This window comes from Siniperca chuatsi, linkage group LG13 (genome assembly GCF_020085105.1).
Source record: "Siniperca chuatsi isolate FFG_IHB_CAS linkage group LG13, ASM2008510v1, whole genome shotgun sequence".
Taxonomy (NCBI): Eukaryota; Metazoa; Chordata; class Actinopteri; order Centrarchiformes; family Sinipercidae; genus Siniperca; species Siniperca chuatsi.
The window spans coordinates 6852196-6869422 of record NC_058054.1 but is presented as its reverse complement, the minus strand read 5'-3'; the positions used below and the strand labels follow the sequence as shown (position 1 = coordinate 6869422).

Genomic DNA, 17227 nt, shown 5'->3' with positions numbered 1-17227 from the left:
ATTTTGATGAACCATTTTAGTTTATAACACTTAAAGGAAACTTTTTTTTGCATATGTACTGTAACACAAAATAACTATGCAAGCTCCCTTGCACATTGATCGTTATGAAGTTTAGTCATGGTGCTCCTGCCTTGTGATCCAGGTACACTAACTCCTAACTTGCCAGTGGCTGGGCTTGCTATTGTAGTAGCCATGTTCCCATGCCAGAGGGTACAACCCTTCCTTGAACAAAATAAACTCCATGATTTGTCATTGTCTCAGAACTGGGCGTCGTTGCCGTCTCCTTTCCTGGCCATAGATTTATAGACTGTGTTCCACTCTGCCCCTCAGAAGCATGGTCACCGGTAGTCAACCCTCCTGACAGTCAAGGCTCTGGGCCCCTGAGATACACTCAAGCCCCTGTAGGTTGTGCTGGGGTCCGCAGAGAGCTGGAGGGAATCTGACAGTGATGGGAAGAGGTGGGGAAAGCAGAAAGTGTGGTGAGAGATAACAGGGAAGTATAAATAGTGTGCATAGAGCAGTTCAAGTTCAAGCAATCAGCATTGCTCTTTTTTCTTAAAGTGAATTCATTTATAGCACTTTTTACAGGTTCTTACATTACATGTTTCAAGACAGATTTCAAATCACTTTTGATAGATCTCATAGGCTCATTAGTGCCAGGCAGGTAGTGTACTGTTAGCTTGTGTTAGCTCCTGTGCTGGGAGCCCATGGTTTTTGAAAAAGTGGTACCGTTTTGGTTTTTCCTGTCTAGTGAACCAAAACAATGAGCTCAAAGTGTCTGAAAGCAGCACAGAGCTGCAAAATAGAGTGTTGAGTGTTGTTTCTCAGTGGTATCAGCGATACTAACAACACTTTCACATAACCAACAATCATTTATTTCAGTATGAATATTTAAAATACAGGATCCTTAAATGTTCCTGTAATTGGATCACTCATGCCAGTTTACAGCAGGACTTAGTATTATAAGGACTATCTATACAAATTAATTCAATTAAATACTTTTTAAACTACATTTATTTGCAGAATTTTGAGTGTTCAGGCATAGCTGTGTTTTGAGCTAAATGCTAATGTCAGCATGCTAACATCACAATGTCAATGTTAACGTGCTGATGTTCAGCAGGTCTTATTTACCATGGTCACCATATTAGTTTAGCATGTTAGCATGCTAACATCTGTGATGGCAATGTCAATGCCTGTATTTAGTCATAAACCAAAGTATTTGACAGACTAAAATATTTTACCTGATGTTGGTGCTAGATGAAAAGTTAAGGATTCACCTAAGTTTTCACAATTCATTCTGAGGGGGACATGAATGTCTGAACCAAATTTGTTGGCAATTCATCCAATAGTTTTTAAGGAGCAGTACAATTGAATTTCTCCCGAGGGGGATTAATAAAAGTAATTCTTCTCTAGTTGGTGAGACGTTAAAATTAAATCCACAAATGTGAACCTCACAGAGGCACTAGAAGAGAAGTCAGGGGATCACCAAAGTCATTATGAAACACTGTCTGGGAACCATGAATGTCTGTACAAAAGTTTGTGCCAATTCATCGAGTAGATGTTGAGGTATTTCACTGGATACGTAAAAACTTTGACCTGCTGGTGGTGCTTAATAATAAGTCAGGGGGTGACCAAAATCATCAGGATTCATCCTCTGGGCACCTTGAATATCAGCACCAAACTCTATGGCAATCCATCCAATAGTTGTTGAGACGTTTCACTTCAAACCAAAAATTTCAACCTCATTGTGGTGCTAGAGGAAAACCAAACTCGGTGGAATTCATCCTCTGGGGAGTATGAATGTCTGTACAAAATTTAATGATAACCCATTCAGTGGTTGTTGAGATGTTTCTGTCTCTCTGCCCTATTGACATTGCCATAGAGCTACTCAATTAGCATGGCTAAAAACAAAAAAGAAATCATGAAAGCGGGTAATATGGCACATTTAACCAAACTAAAACATAAAATAACACAAACAAGCACACTTCAGTTTACATGTGGTTTTATTGAAACATAGCATTACGTTTTCCTACAATACTGATGTGGTATGCACACTTGAGACAAGAACAGTGGAATATAAAAAAGCTGAAGAATATAACAGTAACAACATCTAGAGAGAGACGCATCTTTTTTGGTCTCTTTCTCTGAGTATTAATTACAGCAGTACAAAACCAATAGACCCAATCGACAATATAAATTAATTTAGTGGTGTGAGTTTGGTGTTAATAGATGCTTTCATATTTGGAGACACCAGAAATTTAAACACACATAGAAAACGCTAATATTAAGTGCACTTTAAACATATTTTTCTTGTTTTTTAAATCCACAATCTTGCATATGTTCTTTCCACATATATATTCTTGCCATTGATTCTAGATTGCAGATACAAATACACATATATCATAACAGGAGCAAAAAGCTAGCCTAGCACTCATCGTAACATCATGTAAGCTATTTTGCACTTCTTCAAGTCTTAAAACATTGTAGACGTGTAAAATGATGAATGATACAATCTTATCAGCTGCTCTGCATACTATTGGGAAAACGAAACTGTCAATTCATTTAATGAAATTATCAAAAAAAAAACATAAATATAACTTTCTTTGAAGTCTTGGATTTCCAATTGTATGGCATTCAAATATTTTCTCCAACATTTAATTAATCTTGTCTCCTTACAGCTAATATTCATTATTTTTCTACATTTTGTCTTTTAGGTGTTAAAAACAGAAATACTGCTCGGCAGACATTTAAAAAAACAAACTTAAGGCAGAGCACTGACACATACATTATGCAAAAACAAATCTAACAAAAACACAATAATAAGCCGCCATTTTCTTTGTTTTTTCTTCATTTGTCATTGCAGACTATGTTTACATGCACATAGTATTTTGGATGTTAGCTTGTATCTTTGTTCGGGAGATTCTGTTAATATTTTACTCATATCCAGATCACAAACATCTCTGTATGCATGAAATTATTTTGTATTTTGAGTATTACAGTGGGCAATGATCTGCCATTAAAATGGATAAAAAGATTTTTAAATGTCTCAGGTATTATCAGCTTGTTCCAGCAATCACATTCAGGTCTGTCAAGGTTTTACATTTACATGCTCCCACACATGAACAGACAGCCTCAGTTATTTAAGGGAATATTGTTGTACGTGTAAACATAGCCATTGACCTCAACCTCTCCCTCTTCTCTCTCTCTGTAGACCTCAGGCTGGCAGTATACTTTACACAAAATCAAATTTGGCAGGTTTGCAGGGGCAAAATTGTTTGGGGCCAAAAAACCCCACAAGATTTTGGTTTGATTACCCAGGTTGGCTAGTTGAACCTTAATCTCTTTTTAAATCTCTTTAAAAAGCCATGTTCACTGCCCCCAGTACATTACCTCCAGTACATCCTGGGTCAACCATTACACAAGTACTGTGGGCCACTTCTACCTCTTCTACTATTTGGTTCTACCAGAACTATGGTGAAATCAAATCCTTTAATTTTCAGGGCAAATTTCAAACAACAAATGGAGTCACACTAGATTGCAATACAACAATAAACTATACCAGTTGTGGTATAACTCTATGGTCTGCTCCCATCATGACCCACAAGCTCCTCCAGCTGGTGTGGAGTAAATACGCTCACAGCACTGTATTTGACAGCAGTTCGGCGGCCTTTGAGAACATGCCAAATTCAATTTTATTTGGAGCATACTGCTAACACCTAACACCCTTTCTCTTCCCTCAAACGCTGACAAACACCAGGCGGGTGGAGTAGATCAGGTCAGCCAGGTAGAGGATGAAGTTAACAGCAGTGAGCACAGCCACCACAATGAGCTTATCCCACCAACACAGCCCCATTGCGCTGCTGCAATCGTAGGGCCTTTGTTTCGTTCCGCCATGCTTGGTGTCAAAGTTGAAGATGGGCCAAATAATGGTTGCTGACAGATAGAGGACCACGGCCAGTAGGGCATAGGCAGACAGGAAGCGGGCAAACGGAAAGGGGAGGCAGCCGGTGCACTCGCCTATGCAGAGCAGGATGATGGCTGCCGACAGGATGAAGCAGATGCAGTAGACAGACATGCAGTACTTGAGTGCATCGTTACGGTCGTACACCACGGGGTCGCTGACAAACACAAAGATGATGCAGGCCACAAAGGTCTCGCAGACTTTCAGCAGGCCAGGGGCTGTGGCCATGTAGCCGGCCACCTCGCCTGGACGCGCCTTGCTGATGCTCACCTCGCTCATGTAGGCGATGGTGGCCAGGCAGGAGAAGACGGTCGACACGATGCGGTAGTTGCGGATTTCATTTGGGCCTGAGGAGCCCCTGAGGAAGTAGAGGGGGAAGATGATGGAGGCAGACAGGCAGAGCAAGGCGGCGTAGCAGGCAAAGGTGATAGGGAAGTTCTTCCAGGAAACCGGGGCTCTGGTCTGAAGGCCGAACAGCTCCACCAGGATGACGAGCAGAGACCCGGCGAAACTGAAGGCCCAGCAGAAGATGCACCAGTTTCCGGTTCCGTGGGTGACTCTGGCGCCATGAATGGCCACGGAGAAGGCCACACAGGCGAAGACCAGGGCTGCCAATCGTGTCCATAAGAGGGGGCTGGAGTGGACGACTATAGCCATTACAGAAGATGTAGTAGGTGATGAGAGTAGCTGAAAATGTTCCTGTGAGATACGAGTCTCTTCCTTTTGGGAGTCACTTCCTCAGATTTTTACTGTCAGCCACTCAGAGAAGGCAGAGAAAACTGTAAGAAGAAAAGATATTGAAAAGAATTAGTAAGCAAGATCACATCAGGGCAACATCTTGCAACTCTGCTTAAACAGGCTCTGTACTCCTACATACCATTTTTTGAAACACACAATGCTGTCATTGTATTTTTATGAATGGTTGTCACAACAAGTGAAACCATGAAAACACAATTTCAAACAAATAATGACTGTGGTCACACTCGTTACAGCACATTTACATCTGGTCAAATCATCTGGTGAAAACTCTCTTTTTCTCTAGTAGTTTCTGCCTCATATCAAACTCCAGAACAGCATTCCTGCTTTGAGTGCAGACTGTTTCTCCCTGACATTCCTCCATGCTCATGACCTCGGTGGTGGGCGTGGTGCCGCAACCTCCAGCGACCCTACAGTGTCATCATGCTCTAAACATGGCCCTCTTCACTTGTTCCACTCCCACTCCCAGGGACCTCATCTACACTGTAAACAAATCTGAAATCTTAACAAGGCTTTGAATCTAGTGCTGCTGGGTCTTAAATTCTGAATATTGTTAAAGGAAATTGCATCTTAAAGGCCCTCAGGTTCTTACTATGAGGGATAGGGTTCTACTGGAACAAACATTTTTCTGCCAGAGTTAAAGCACTTTTGGTTATTTCACTTGAACTGGTGATGGTGAAGGAGGTGATGTTGCAGACTTTAGAGCACCAATTTAGATCTGAGTTTTTTGAGTATTAAAATCTTAATAAATAATACCTAGAGATGTTTTATTCCAAACTTGAAGTTTGATTGTTGCTTATTTACTCAGGAATATTTAATGTTACATAGGAATATGTTTTGACTAGGGCTTCATTTGTCAGAGTTGACTTTTTTTTATTTATTTTTTTATTCTTTTGTCTTTAAAATGTCAGAAAATAGTAAAAATTGCCATCAGAATCCCCAAATCTTCAAATTGGTTGTTTTGTCGAAAAACAAAACAAAACAAAAAAAAAAAACAGAGAGAAAGAGCAAATCCTTGCATTTGCAAAACTGAAAACAAGCATTTTTGCTTGATAAATAACTTTGCATTATCAAAATTGTTTTTGACAGCTAATCGATTATTTGACTGATCTTTTCAGCTCTAGTTTTGGCACATGTTTGCTTGATTGGCAGATGTCAGTCAGGATATAGTTGCTCACTTTACCCCACCATCACCCTCAAATTAGAATTTTGTGGCTCCAAAAGATCTGACAAAATGGCGCCAAACTCAAGTAAAGGCTTCATAACGTCATTTCCAAAAATTATGGGTGATGTCATGGTTTCAACAAGCCCTAGAGACATGAGCTCAGGTGTGAAATGGTTGCATGCAGCTGTATCCATTGCAAGGCAGTGAAGGTTTTTTTTTCCAGTTGACACAAATTACTCAAACCGCAACTTGTGCAGCTGTGTTGCCCTGTGATCTAATGAGAATACTGTAATTAGTGCAGTGTAGCAGATATCCTGTTTCTACGTCTATTGAACATTGGCGCATAATGGGGTCTATATGAAGAAGCTCTTGCTCTTTGATTCTGAGGGACTGATACTGATGACAGCTAATGTTTGCTGCTGAACATTTTCTGATATCAAACTCTGGACAAAATATTACTGGATGTGACAAGAACTCAGCACTAGTCTAGTTAGATTTTTTTGCTACTTGTGTCACGAAAAGTCTTGAAACCAGCTGCTCTGCATTGAAGGCTTTCAGAAAAACAAGCTTTTAAGCCACAAAAAGACATTAAACAAGATAAGGTGACATTTTCACACTGCAGAAACCCTCTGACCACACTGGCTGTCCTCCCTCCCATCCCTTCTGACACTCATCGCCCACTTGGCTCCGCTCCCTGTTCCCAGTTTACAACAGAGAGACAGTTATAAACAAGGAGAAAAGGCCTGTTTACATTAGTCCCATTAAACACCTATAAAACAGTTGAGGCTGGGGAGGTGAAAAGCTGGTGGCGAGGTATGAATAGAAAAAAAAGAGGACAAAAGAGGCAGAAATGGAAAAAGAGACCCCTAAAACTCCTGCAGGATGACTCACTTGAAGCCAGAAGGGAGTGGAGGGGAGGGAGGGGAGCAAAAGGAGGGAGGAACACGGGGGAAGCCCTGTGCCTCGGCCGCAGAAGGACACATAGTTTAAACATAGTGATGGAGTGGAATAGCAGAGAAGTGAGTCACGACCGGGCCCCTCTCTTTCACCACTCTCACTTTCTCTTCCCCCCTCCTCCCTTATTTCTTGTAAGATTTTCCAACTTACTGATGTGTTCCAGATGTGCTGCAGTCTGGCTGCTGCTAAACAACTGGTAACTTTGTCATATTTGCCAAGTTCTTTCCTATCCTCTCTTTTCCTGTCCTTCCTTCCTTCCCTCCTCATAGTCTCATTTGGCGCCTACTCCCTCTCTTTTCCATCAGTTGTCCTCTTTCTCCCTTCCCAGCTCAATACTCTCAGTCCAGCTATAAAGTAAGAGTACCAATTATTCTTCATGTAAACCACTCAAAATAAACGTATACAGAGGGTCGTAATGGAAAAATCAATCCCGCCACTCCCGCCGCCATTACTTTGCTGCTTATGGAATCAAGTCAGGAAAGAAATGGGAGAGGAAAATGGCAGAGGGATGAAAAAAAGAGGATAGAAACGAGAGTCCAGTGTGGAAAAATTGTCTTTTCAAAGCACAGCATGGAAAACACGACAGGATCACACAAACAGGGAGTACTTCCCCACTTGGAAGAGGCGCTGAAAATAGGTTCACACATCAGGCTTGCAACAGGACAGCAAACAGGAGGTGACAATATCAGTCACTGTTCATACAAACAGCAAGAGAGTGTGTCCTGCAAACACACACACATATTTTAAGGCTGAAACAAGTGTTTGTCTCAGGCAGACAGAGGTCATGTGCGCTGCTTGTTTGGTTGTCATCACAAAACATCTCTAACTCGATTTCACCCATAATCCACTTATAAGGGATCCGTGGGTCGAAGCACACACACATGAGCTCTGTTGGCAAACCATCCCAGTGTGTGTGTGTGAGATAGCTTAATGTTAGTATATTAGTGTACTGTGTTTTCGTGGGCAAAAATGTACCATCACATTTAACCTTTTTCAAGCCAAAGGAAATCCCAAGTATTCAGCATTTTTCCACAGATTGCCCTTCTTGTCAGACTGGAGAACAATCTGAAACAGCATGTTGTCCATCACAAGATACTAAATCTCTGTAATGAAATGCACACAGATGTTTTGGGGGTTTTTTTTAAGGCAGACTGACCTAGCACACCTACTCAACGAGGAGGGAAACTTGGACACAGTTCTGCTTTTAAATGAAGAACAATGAGAATCTAAATCACTGTCTTCAATACAATTCAGGCTTGTTTACAATATATCGTGCCACAATAAAGCAATGTGTGTTGGTGTGCAGAGGTTCATTCATTGACAGTGAAGGTGAGCCGCCTGCCACACCCTGCTCCCACCACACACACACACACACACACACACGCACACCACCAGAGCTTACTAAACACAAACTGACCCAAAACACAGAAATATATGTCCAAAAAACGGCATTTTTCTCAAGGAAACTGGACCGAAAATCCATTTTTGAAAACATCATGCAATTGCTGAATGTCTGAAAGTCACACACCACAAAAAATACTGTAGTAGAAAATACTAAAAAAGTGTAATAAAGTTAAAAACTCCCAAAGGAGCAACTTAGATATAAATGTAGTCCTTTATAAGTTTTATAACTATTTTTTTTATATCTACCACATTTCCAAACTCATTTCAAGTGTGGACTCAATGATGTAAAAAAATATAAAAACACTCTAGCCTCTGATAGTAGCCTATCACATTCTTTCCCTGAGGCATGCAGGTACACAAGATGCAACAAGTTGCAGCTGAAAGAAGCCTTTTTCTTGCACAAGCTCACAGTATCTACCTCATAAAACACTTTTCCTTACCGCAAAATCACCACATGAAATCAGTTTTATGGAAGAGTTGGTGGCCTTTTCTGACGCAGAGAGACTCTGTTCTCCAGAACATCCAGCGGCAGAGAATCGTAGATTTCAACTCCTCAGCTGCCTGACTCGACTAGCAGCTAAGAGGAGCAGCTCCCCGCCCAGCAGACCAAATTAGGCATTAAATGTCTGCACCGTTATTCACATCTGTCTCAACTCTCCTCCTCCTGCGCCTCCTGCTCCAGCCTGCTCCAGCCTGCTTTACACACCCAATGTAGTGCAGCAGAAGTTCACCCTGCTTTAAAATTACATGTCTTGATTAGTTATTTACATTTTCGTAGGCTGGCAGCATTGTAAAAAGCAGGGAATTAAAAGTGCTGTAAATCCACTTTTTTTTTTTCCTCATCCAGTGTGATTGGGCAACACCTAGGCTGGGTGTCGGTTAAACAAAAAAAAAGTGTTTTTTTTCCCACATCTCTTATTTTATTTCAGGGATTCATGAATTTAATGAAATTCACTACGAGTGAATACATCTGGTAAAATTGTGTTACAATTGACTGGTTGGTTCATGACAATCGAACCTATATAGCTTAAATCCCGAAAACAGAAAGAGAGATTTGTTAATAGGCCCATTCACTGCAAACATGAATGCTAAATTCGTATTAGTATTACTATTTTAACAGAAAGTGGGCTGATTTAGATCTGCCTCTACATCCGCGTTACTATCGACACGGCCCGCATAATGATAAATATTTGTCAGTGTTATTTATGAGTCATCGCACTCGGAAGTTATTTGTATGTCCTATTTAGCAAACGCAGCTGTAACCTGGCAACCATTTTTTATTTACCAAGACTCGAGACTAATACTAAGAGCTGACGCTTCACTTAGTAAAAACAGTCGAGGGATGGAAATCTGCGGTTACGTGCACTTTCTGACAAGGTTGCTTAAATTTGCTTGAATTGCTCACATTTCATTCCACCACTGAAATCTATAGGAGGACTATAATTTCACAGACTGGCACACCGTGTGTGTAAAAAGAATAGAATATTTTGTAGTAATATCACAGTGTAAATATACGAGTCCTGCATTCAAAGTACAAGCACAAAAGTTTTAGGATCAAAATGTCCTTAAGGGACCAAAAGTAAAAGTACTCATTATGCAGAATAATAAGGCCCATTTCAGAATAATATATATTATATTATCGGATTATTAAAAGCGATGCATTATGTGTAAGCATCACTTTAATGTTGCAGCTGACAAAGGTGGGGCTGATTTCAACCGATTACTGGGTATCTTACAGTAATCTATAATAATACATCATAATTTCTTAGTTGATTATATTTTGTATTAGTAACATGAATCTGCAAAGTAACTAGTAACTAAAGTTATCAAGTAAATGTAGTGGAGTAAATGTATAAAGTAGCATAAAATGGAAATACTCAAGTAGCCCTAAAGTACGAGTACCTCAGCATTGTACTTATGTACAGTACCTGGCTGGTTGGTTGGTGTTTATATGACAACACCTGTAGATAAGAAAAAGCGTTCTTAAACTCATTACTCGTATAAGTTAATGAGGGTTTGTGGTTATTCCATTTACATGAATAAATATAATATTTACCCATTATGACTGCAACTTTTACCATGTCAGATTTATCCTCCGAGAGGTTGTCCATTTAAACTAGATTTTGGAATAGGACTTAATCAAAGGATGTAATATCACTGATTTTGAGATCTAGCCATAATCGGACGTGACTGAGTATAAATGAAAAAGATGACCAATACAAATTTATGACAAAAACGAGAAAGGATCAACTTCAAACCAAAACCCAAGCTGTCAAGATGTAAGACAGCAGCTGGATAAACGTTTTCAGTAGTAACATGTGTTTGGATCCAATTGTTTGTCCTGTGATTTGTCCTGCTGCCACCAGACGGCGCAAGATCTTAAATCCAGGCTGGGGGCGTGACGTAATAGTGTCCGCGACATTTTCACAACAGAAACGTCAATTTTCGGCGACCTGCTCAGTAGGTGTTTGGAGAAGGTAACATCATGGCGTCGGGAACAGGAGAGCCGTCCACTGGGCACGATGCAGAATTGGACGAATTATTGGACAGTAAGGGTTGACATTAAGTCTTTATAACGACTCTCTTTTCACGGTTTGTTCTGGTGTTAAAAACGGCTGCGATCTGGCGCTGGGACCCCTCTCTCTCTGTGTGTCAGGGGTTAGCTTATGTGCTCGCCGGGACCTCCCGCTTGGATCCCAAATATCGACAAAGTAGCTTAAGTCAGTCGAACCAGCCGTTCATATCAATCGCCAAAACAATCAAAGAAAAGTAGTCATTGCAAGTGGCTAAGTGATGAAGCACTTAATGTTTGCTAATGTTAGCTAACTTAGCTGTGATCCAGATCAACCGAGCGGTTTTCACACATTATGTCTTTGCCCTTGAATTGTTTATCGAAAGACAGCTTTGCGTTAGATATAATGAAAACCTGATGATTTAACATGGCGGCTGGACAGTCAGTGATGGCGGAGTCTCTCTTTACTCGCCTTTGTGTTGAATCTCTGTTTGGTTCAGTTAACTTACTGTAAACATGTTGAACTGTGAACGCCATACGGCTCTGCTAGTTTATTAGGTACACCTAGCTAAAACTAATGCAGTGTAATACAGCAGACCTGCAAAAAACCCTACCTTCATGAAGGCTATAATATTCAGTTTTTGTTGAGACTGTGTGGAAAGTTGTTGATTCAACTTTATTTTATTGTAAAGACTGTAGTTTGTGGTGCTGTTGAATTGTATTGCGTTACAATGAGATGTCCATCCCATTTATATCAATGATGATAGACTAAATATTAATATGACACAGTACGTTACAGTTCCAACAGCACCACAAACTAAAGCCTTCAAAATGATCATAAAGTTCAATCAAAACCTCATTATAACACATTATAACCTTTACAAGGGTCAGAGTTATTGCAGGATTGTTGTATTAGACTGCATTAGTTTTATCCGGTGTACCTAATACACTGACTGAGTGTACATTTCATGGCATTCCTTTGCTTTATGAAAAGTTCAGATGTCATCAGTATATACCCATTTTATTATCAGTTAAAGTATTCAGTCAAACTGTGAGCTGTAGTTCCATAATATTAAGTCATAATATTAAAGATAAGAGCCATATTTTAAACGTCTTTCAGATTGCTCCAAAGAAGACACATTACGCAGCATTACTAGTGAGGAAAATACAAGATGTAAAGGGGTTTAGTGTTGAGCTTTTGGGCACAGAAGAATCATTTGGAATTTGCTGCACAAGCTGTTTGGAAATATGTGATGTACATTTTATGCCTTTTCTGCAGCTGGGGCTTAAACTCATACAGGAATAAGTAGATAATGGCTGAATTCTAACATTTGTGTTGTAGAATTACTCCTGTAAAACGCTTTAAAAGTCTGCTGGCCTGGTTCTAATGTTATCCCTTTCTTACAGGTGCGTTGGATGACTTTGACAAGACACCGGCCCCTGCAGCCCCTGAACCTGCAGCTGCCTCCTCCTCAGCCAACAGTGGTGCAGAGAAGGTCTGTTTGTTATTGTTTGTGTAGTGACGGTGCTGTTTCAGTATTCGAATCTTGTTTTGTTAAAAAGGCACAGACTATATAATCACAGCCTCCACTTTTCTTCAACTGTATATTCTCTGCTAACTGAACTGTACTGGTCATCTGGTTGCTGCTTGTGAATGAATTTTGTATGAATGTGGCTCAAGTAACCTAAATATCAATTAATTTCTATACTAGTGTCATTTGATCTATTTTAACATAAGGTAATTTTCAACCTAAAGATCAAGGAAATAGAGAAACTAACAATTGTAGGGAACTATATACTTTGCTTTTTCCTGTTCACTTTCCTACAACAAACTGTAAATGGAAAAGTTTGGGTATTGTGGTCTCGAGGTTTTTAGGTTTCTACCAGTACTGATAATAAGCACGGTCAATGCCTAGTTTGGTTACAGAAGAATAAAGTAAGTCAATAGATTGTTTCATATTATTTTAAGTCACTGTCTCCAACTCTGGAAGATACAAAATATTTGTGTTTGTCTGTTGCTGTAAGTCCTTGACTTGGTCAGTTCCTCTGTCTTTGTTTTCTTAGTTTTATAACTTGTTTACCGTTGCTGCTGCCAGGTGTTTCAATCAGCTGGTTGTGTGTTGTGTAACCTGCAAAGCTTGCAGTTGCAAGTTCAGGCCCCACCCCCACCCCCAAGGTTCACTGCCTACCAAAAAGTACTTTCATTCTATTCATTATTCATTTCATTACAGTCAATATATGAGGTTATTTAGTATGAAAAAGAAAAAAACAAAATTTAAAAGCAGGCTTGATTCAATTTAGAGCTCACAGTCTCCCGCCAAGGTATCTAGAACGCGCTGTACATGTTTTCTATTTACCTGTGTAGCCACCCCTGCTTGAAGACTGCAAACTCTTCGAGACTCTCTTCGAGGGGGACATGGCTACCCAAGCCAAGGAGGAATGGGAGAAGGCCATGACTGAGCTGGCCCAGGAGGAGCCAGAGTTACTGCAGCACTTCCATAAACTGTCAGAGGCTGCAGGCAAAGTTGGTAAGGTCTACAATTTGCATTATTTGTGGTTTTGATATGTTCCCCAGCCGACTGTTTTGTTCCTATAGCCTAAATGTTATCTGTGTATTCTGTACAGGCACTGACACCGCCTCCCAACAAGAATTCACTTCCTGTCTTAAAGAAACCCTCCGTGGCCTGGCCAAAAATGCAGACAACTTGCAGGTGGGTAAAATCATAATCGATCAATTGTTATGAAATTGTTTAGAGTGATGCAAACATAGAACACTTTACAGACTATCGGTATTGTTCTTTTACAGACCACAGGACTAGCTGGAGACGACCTTGTCAAGGCTCTAGAAGGCCTGGGATTGGAAGAGGGTGGCGAAGGTGATGATGGAAACATCCTGCCCATAATGCAGTCCATCATGCAGAACCTTCTCTCTAAGGAAGTGCTTTATCCATCTCTCAAAGAGATCACTGCCAAGGTTTGCATCTGTTTTTATTAGCAATCGCTACAGTCTCTATTTCCACTACCAAGTGTCACTCATAAATGTCAGTCACCCTTACAGTACCCAGAATGGTTGGATGCAAACAAGCCAAGCCTTAGCCCAGAGGACTACCAGCGCTATGAGCAGCAGGCCAAAATCATGGGAGAGATCTGTAAGCTCTTTGAGAAGGATGAACAGGGGGCAGGAGATAAAGAAGGCACGTTCGAGAGCATCATGGACCTGATGCAAAAGGTAGACACACTCTGCATCTGACTTCTTGGTTGTTGAAAGGTTAATTGTGAATGAAATTAAGAAAAGGAAATCAGAATCAATCTCTTGTAGGTTTGTTACGATGTCTTTTGTGTCGAGCTTCTTGAATATTTGTATTGTGAATCAGCATTCAGCCATTACTGCGACTGAAAGTGCTTACATTATTGCTTACATGATGCAGATACCATGCATTAAATAGCTGTAACAGTTACGTTGGCAGTGGACGACATAGCTTACAAACTGTTGTATTGTTTGCTTTCATGTGAATACACTTTGGCTTGTTAAGAATGAAACTCATCACAGATTATAATGCTTTTACTTACAGCTGCAAGACCTAGGCCAACCACCCAAAGAGCTAGCAGGTGATGCGGTAAGTTTTCCACTGCTCTCTCTCAACAAATAACAGCATATATGTAATGTATATATGACCATAGTGAATTGCATTAGATGTGTTTCACTGCTGTCTTCAGTAAAAGAAAATATCTTGACATCTAATGTTTTCCAATTTAATTCAGAAGACACTCAGCTGTATTACAAATTGCTGAGTCGGCAATCCATGCTACTTATTTCTCCTTACCTTTTTTTTTTCTCCCTTACCTGTACTCAAATCACTTAAACTACCTATAGTTTACACCTATACACTCAGTAGCCACTTAATTAGGTACACCACAATCTAATGCAATTAGATTGTTCAATCCCCCAGACCGGCAGGATAAATGTGGGAAAGTGAAAAAGCAGTCGCTCCAGTGGAGCTGCTCAGTGGCCAGTGATCAGACTGTGGTTGTACTGGGCAGCTTACAGGAGTGAATGAGCGTAACTGTGCGAATGTGATCAGGGCGTTCCTGCAAAAGAGAGGCTTCCTCTCAGTGAAACTTCCCTGAATAAATAAATTCTTAAAGTCTTCATAAAAATCAAGTTTATCATGGAACAGTACACACACATCTCTAACAATTGACAAATTTAAATAGTTTCTTGGTATATATTGTCATTTCACCCAACCCTAGCTTAGACATAACCGTGTTCTTCCTCTCCAGCCTCCAGGCTTTAACTTTGACATGGAGTCCCTCAATCTGCCAGGAGGCCCCGGGGCCGGGGCGGCAGAGCAGTGCTCCATCATGTGAGGAGGTAGCGGTGCGGTCCATCAGAAGCACTGGAGCCAGAGGGTCACTCTCTGTGTGTCGGCGACAGGCCGGGAGTGAAGGAGTGTGAGGCAAAGGTCAGGCAGGAGTGTGACCCGACCGTCGACACTGTTCTCTTTCAAGTAGAAGGTGTGTGGGTGCAGAAACAACAGGAAGGAGGCACGGAAACCCAACAGGAACCACACACACACACAAACACTATATTCTGCCTACAATCACTGAACGCACAACTGAGAACACTTTAACATCTCTGCATTAGTTTGTCAGCGGTTGCCATAGCTCCTTCACGGTTTAGTTTTAACACCATTCCTTTGAGAAGAAAATACCACTGCCGTTCTCCATGTTGTTTTTATTATACTGTTTAGCCTCATGGTAAAATCTATCAAACCACCTCAAGGGTAACAGTGCCTTTGCAAAATGACTTTACGTTATTATTTTCGGTCTCATCACAAGGTAAAGATTTTGCTATGATTCAGCTAAGCACTTAAGACTATGGTTTTAAAATGGTGTGAATTTGCAATATCATCCCTGGTTTACACCCAGTTAGTGATAATTCTTTGGTACTTCATTAAACAGACACTTCTGTTTCTGTACAGGCTGTCCAGCATTTTAATTAACGAGTTGATTACTTATTAACATGTAAGGAAACTGGAAAAAAAAGAGTGTACATTTGTTAATTATTTAAAGAATTAAAAAAGACTAGAGAGGATTGAACACCTCAGGAGAAGTTCCCAGCACCTACTGTAATTCATCCAACTCATTTAACAAGAACCATTCCCCTGAGCATTCCCAGGTGTTGATTTGAAGTGATTGAGATGATGATTCCCGGATGCCTTTTGCTGTGGTTACAGTGATCATTATAGTGTAGAGTTAGTGTGCAAAGTGCTTCCCTTGTGATTCCCAGTGTTTTTGATGTGCAGAGTGATGTTTTCTTTGGTATGCGGTCCCTGCTAGGAAAGAAAAGCACTTGAGTGGTATTCAGGAGTGTTTACCGCCTGATAACATGTACGTATATCCTGTACCCTCCATTAAAACTACATTATGCTTCTTTCCAGAAAGAGTGACAGGCAGTGTACTAAACATCACATTGTGTCACACGAGGAGAGAAACATGTCTATAATTCATGCAGATGCACTGTTGGGTAAGACATCAACAGCCTGATGTTAGCACATTTTGGTCTGTGGTTGGTGAATTTGTTTACTACAGCAACCACTTTTCACCAGCTGCTATTGTCTGTGGACACATTTTTACCGCTGTGACCATGGAGAGAGGTCTAGAAATCACACGACCATCAGCTCATCAATAACTGTATAATAAAGGGGTACTGTGAAAGGATTCAGTCAGCCATGGACTGAAAAGAGTTCAGATTTACATCAGACACAGCTGCTGTGGAGGCCTGTGGTTTTCATCACAGTACTGTTAACCTGTTGCAACCTGTTATTTGAAACTATTTTGGTTTGGTTTGTAAATATATTAAATAAAATCATGATATAATGCAAATTATTATTTTTTGTTGTGGATTATTAGGCATCAGTGCTTTTACATCAGTAGCAGTGAGTGATATAATATAAGTACATTTATTCAGGTACTTGAGTATTTCCATTTTATGCTATTTTATGCATTTATTAGACAACTATAGTGACTCGTTACATTGCAGATTAAGATTTTACATTCAAAAACTATGATCAGTTTTTAAAAATATAAACTATCCAATAGTATATAAAGGTTCAAGCTTTTGTCATTTCAACTGTAAGAAATACAGTTAAAATGAAATAAGGTTTCTGTAAGACCAGAACATAAAACTGGCAAAACACAAAAGCATCAAGACAAAAACAAAACATCTTGTGTATGTGTGCATCAAATCTGAGGCAATGAAACAAAGTTATAAATGCAGCGTAAAAATATAAAACGATATATCTACATATAAATATACAGTATTTATACACATATACACAGGAGGTAGCAATGAAAATGATGTAAGGTGACAAGGTTTATACTGTATGTGTGTATTTATTTTAACGAGGTGTAGTTCAGATTTGTTCCACCTCAACCAGCTACATCATCAAACTGCTGCGTACACTAATGC

At 40.2% G+C, this 17227-nt stretch overlaps 2 protein-coding genes across 3 annotated transcripts; one reads left to right on the top strand and one right to left on the bottom strand.

Moving 5' to 3' along the window:
* Positions 1-1985: 1985 nt before the first annotated feature.
* On the bottom strand, positions 1986-8858 carry myadmb (myeloid associated differentiation marker b). The gene is made up of 2 exons (XM_044220783.1): positions 8684-8858; positions 1986-4740 (listed from the first exon to the last, which is right to left on the bottom strand). The coding sequence occupies exon 2, from the start codon at positions 4616-4618 to the stop codon at positions 3737-3739; it is 882 nt and encodes a 293-aa protein (XP_044076718.1). The 5' UTR covers positions 4619-4740; positions 8684-8858; the 3' UTR covers positions 1986-3736.
* Positions 8859-10664: 1806 nt separating this feature from the next.
* Positions 10665-16641, top strand: pex19 (peroxisomal biogenesis factor 19). Of its 2 annotated transcripts, none has more exons than XM_044220781.1 (8): positions 10665-10792; positions 12163-12251; positions 13121-13283; positions 13381-13466; positions 13562-13729; positions 13802-13984; positions 14328-14372; positions 15037-16641. In XM_044220781.1, exons 1-8 carry the CDS (start codon positions 10729-10731, stop codon positions 15121-15123), a joined length of 885 nt encoding a protein of 294 aa, XP_044076716.1. In that variant the 5' UTR covers positions 10665-10728; the 3' UTR covers positions 15124-16641. The 2 variants fall into 2 exon arrangements, with proteins under 2 accessions (XP_044076716.1, XP_044076717.1); XM_044220782.1 differs by having other exon boundaries at positions 10692-10792; positions 13814-13984.
* The last annotated feature ends 586 nt before the right edge of the window (positions 16642-17227 follow it).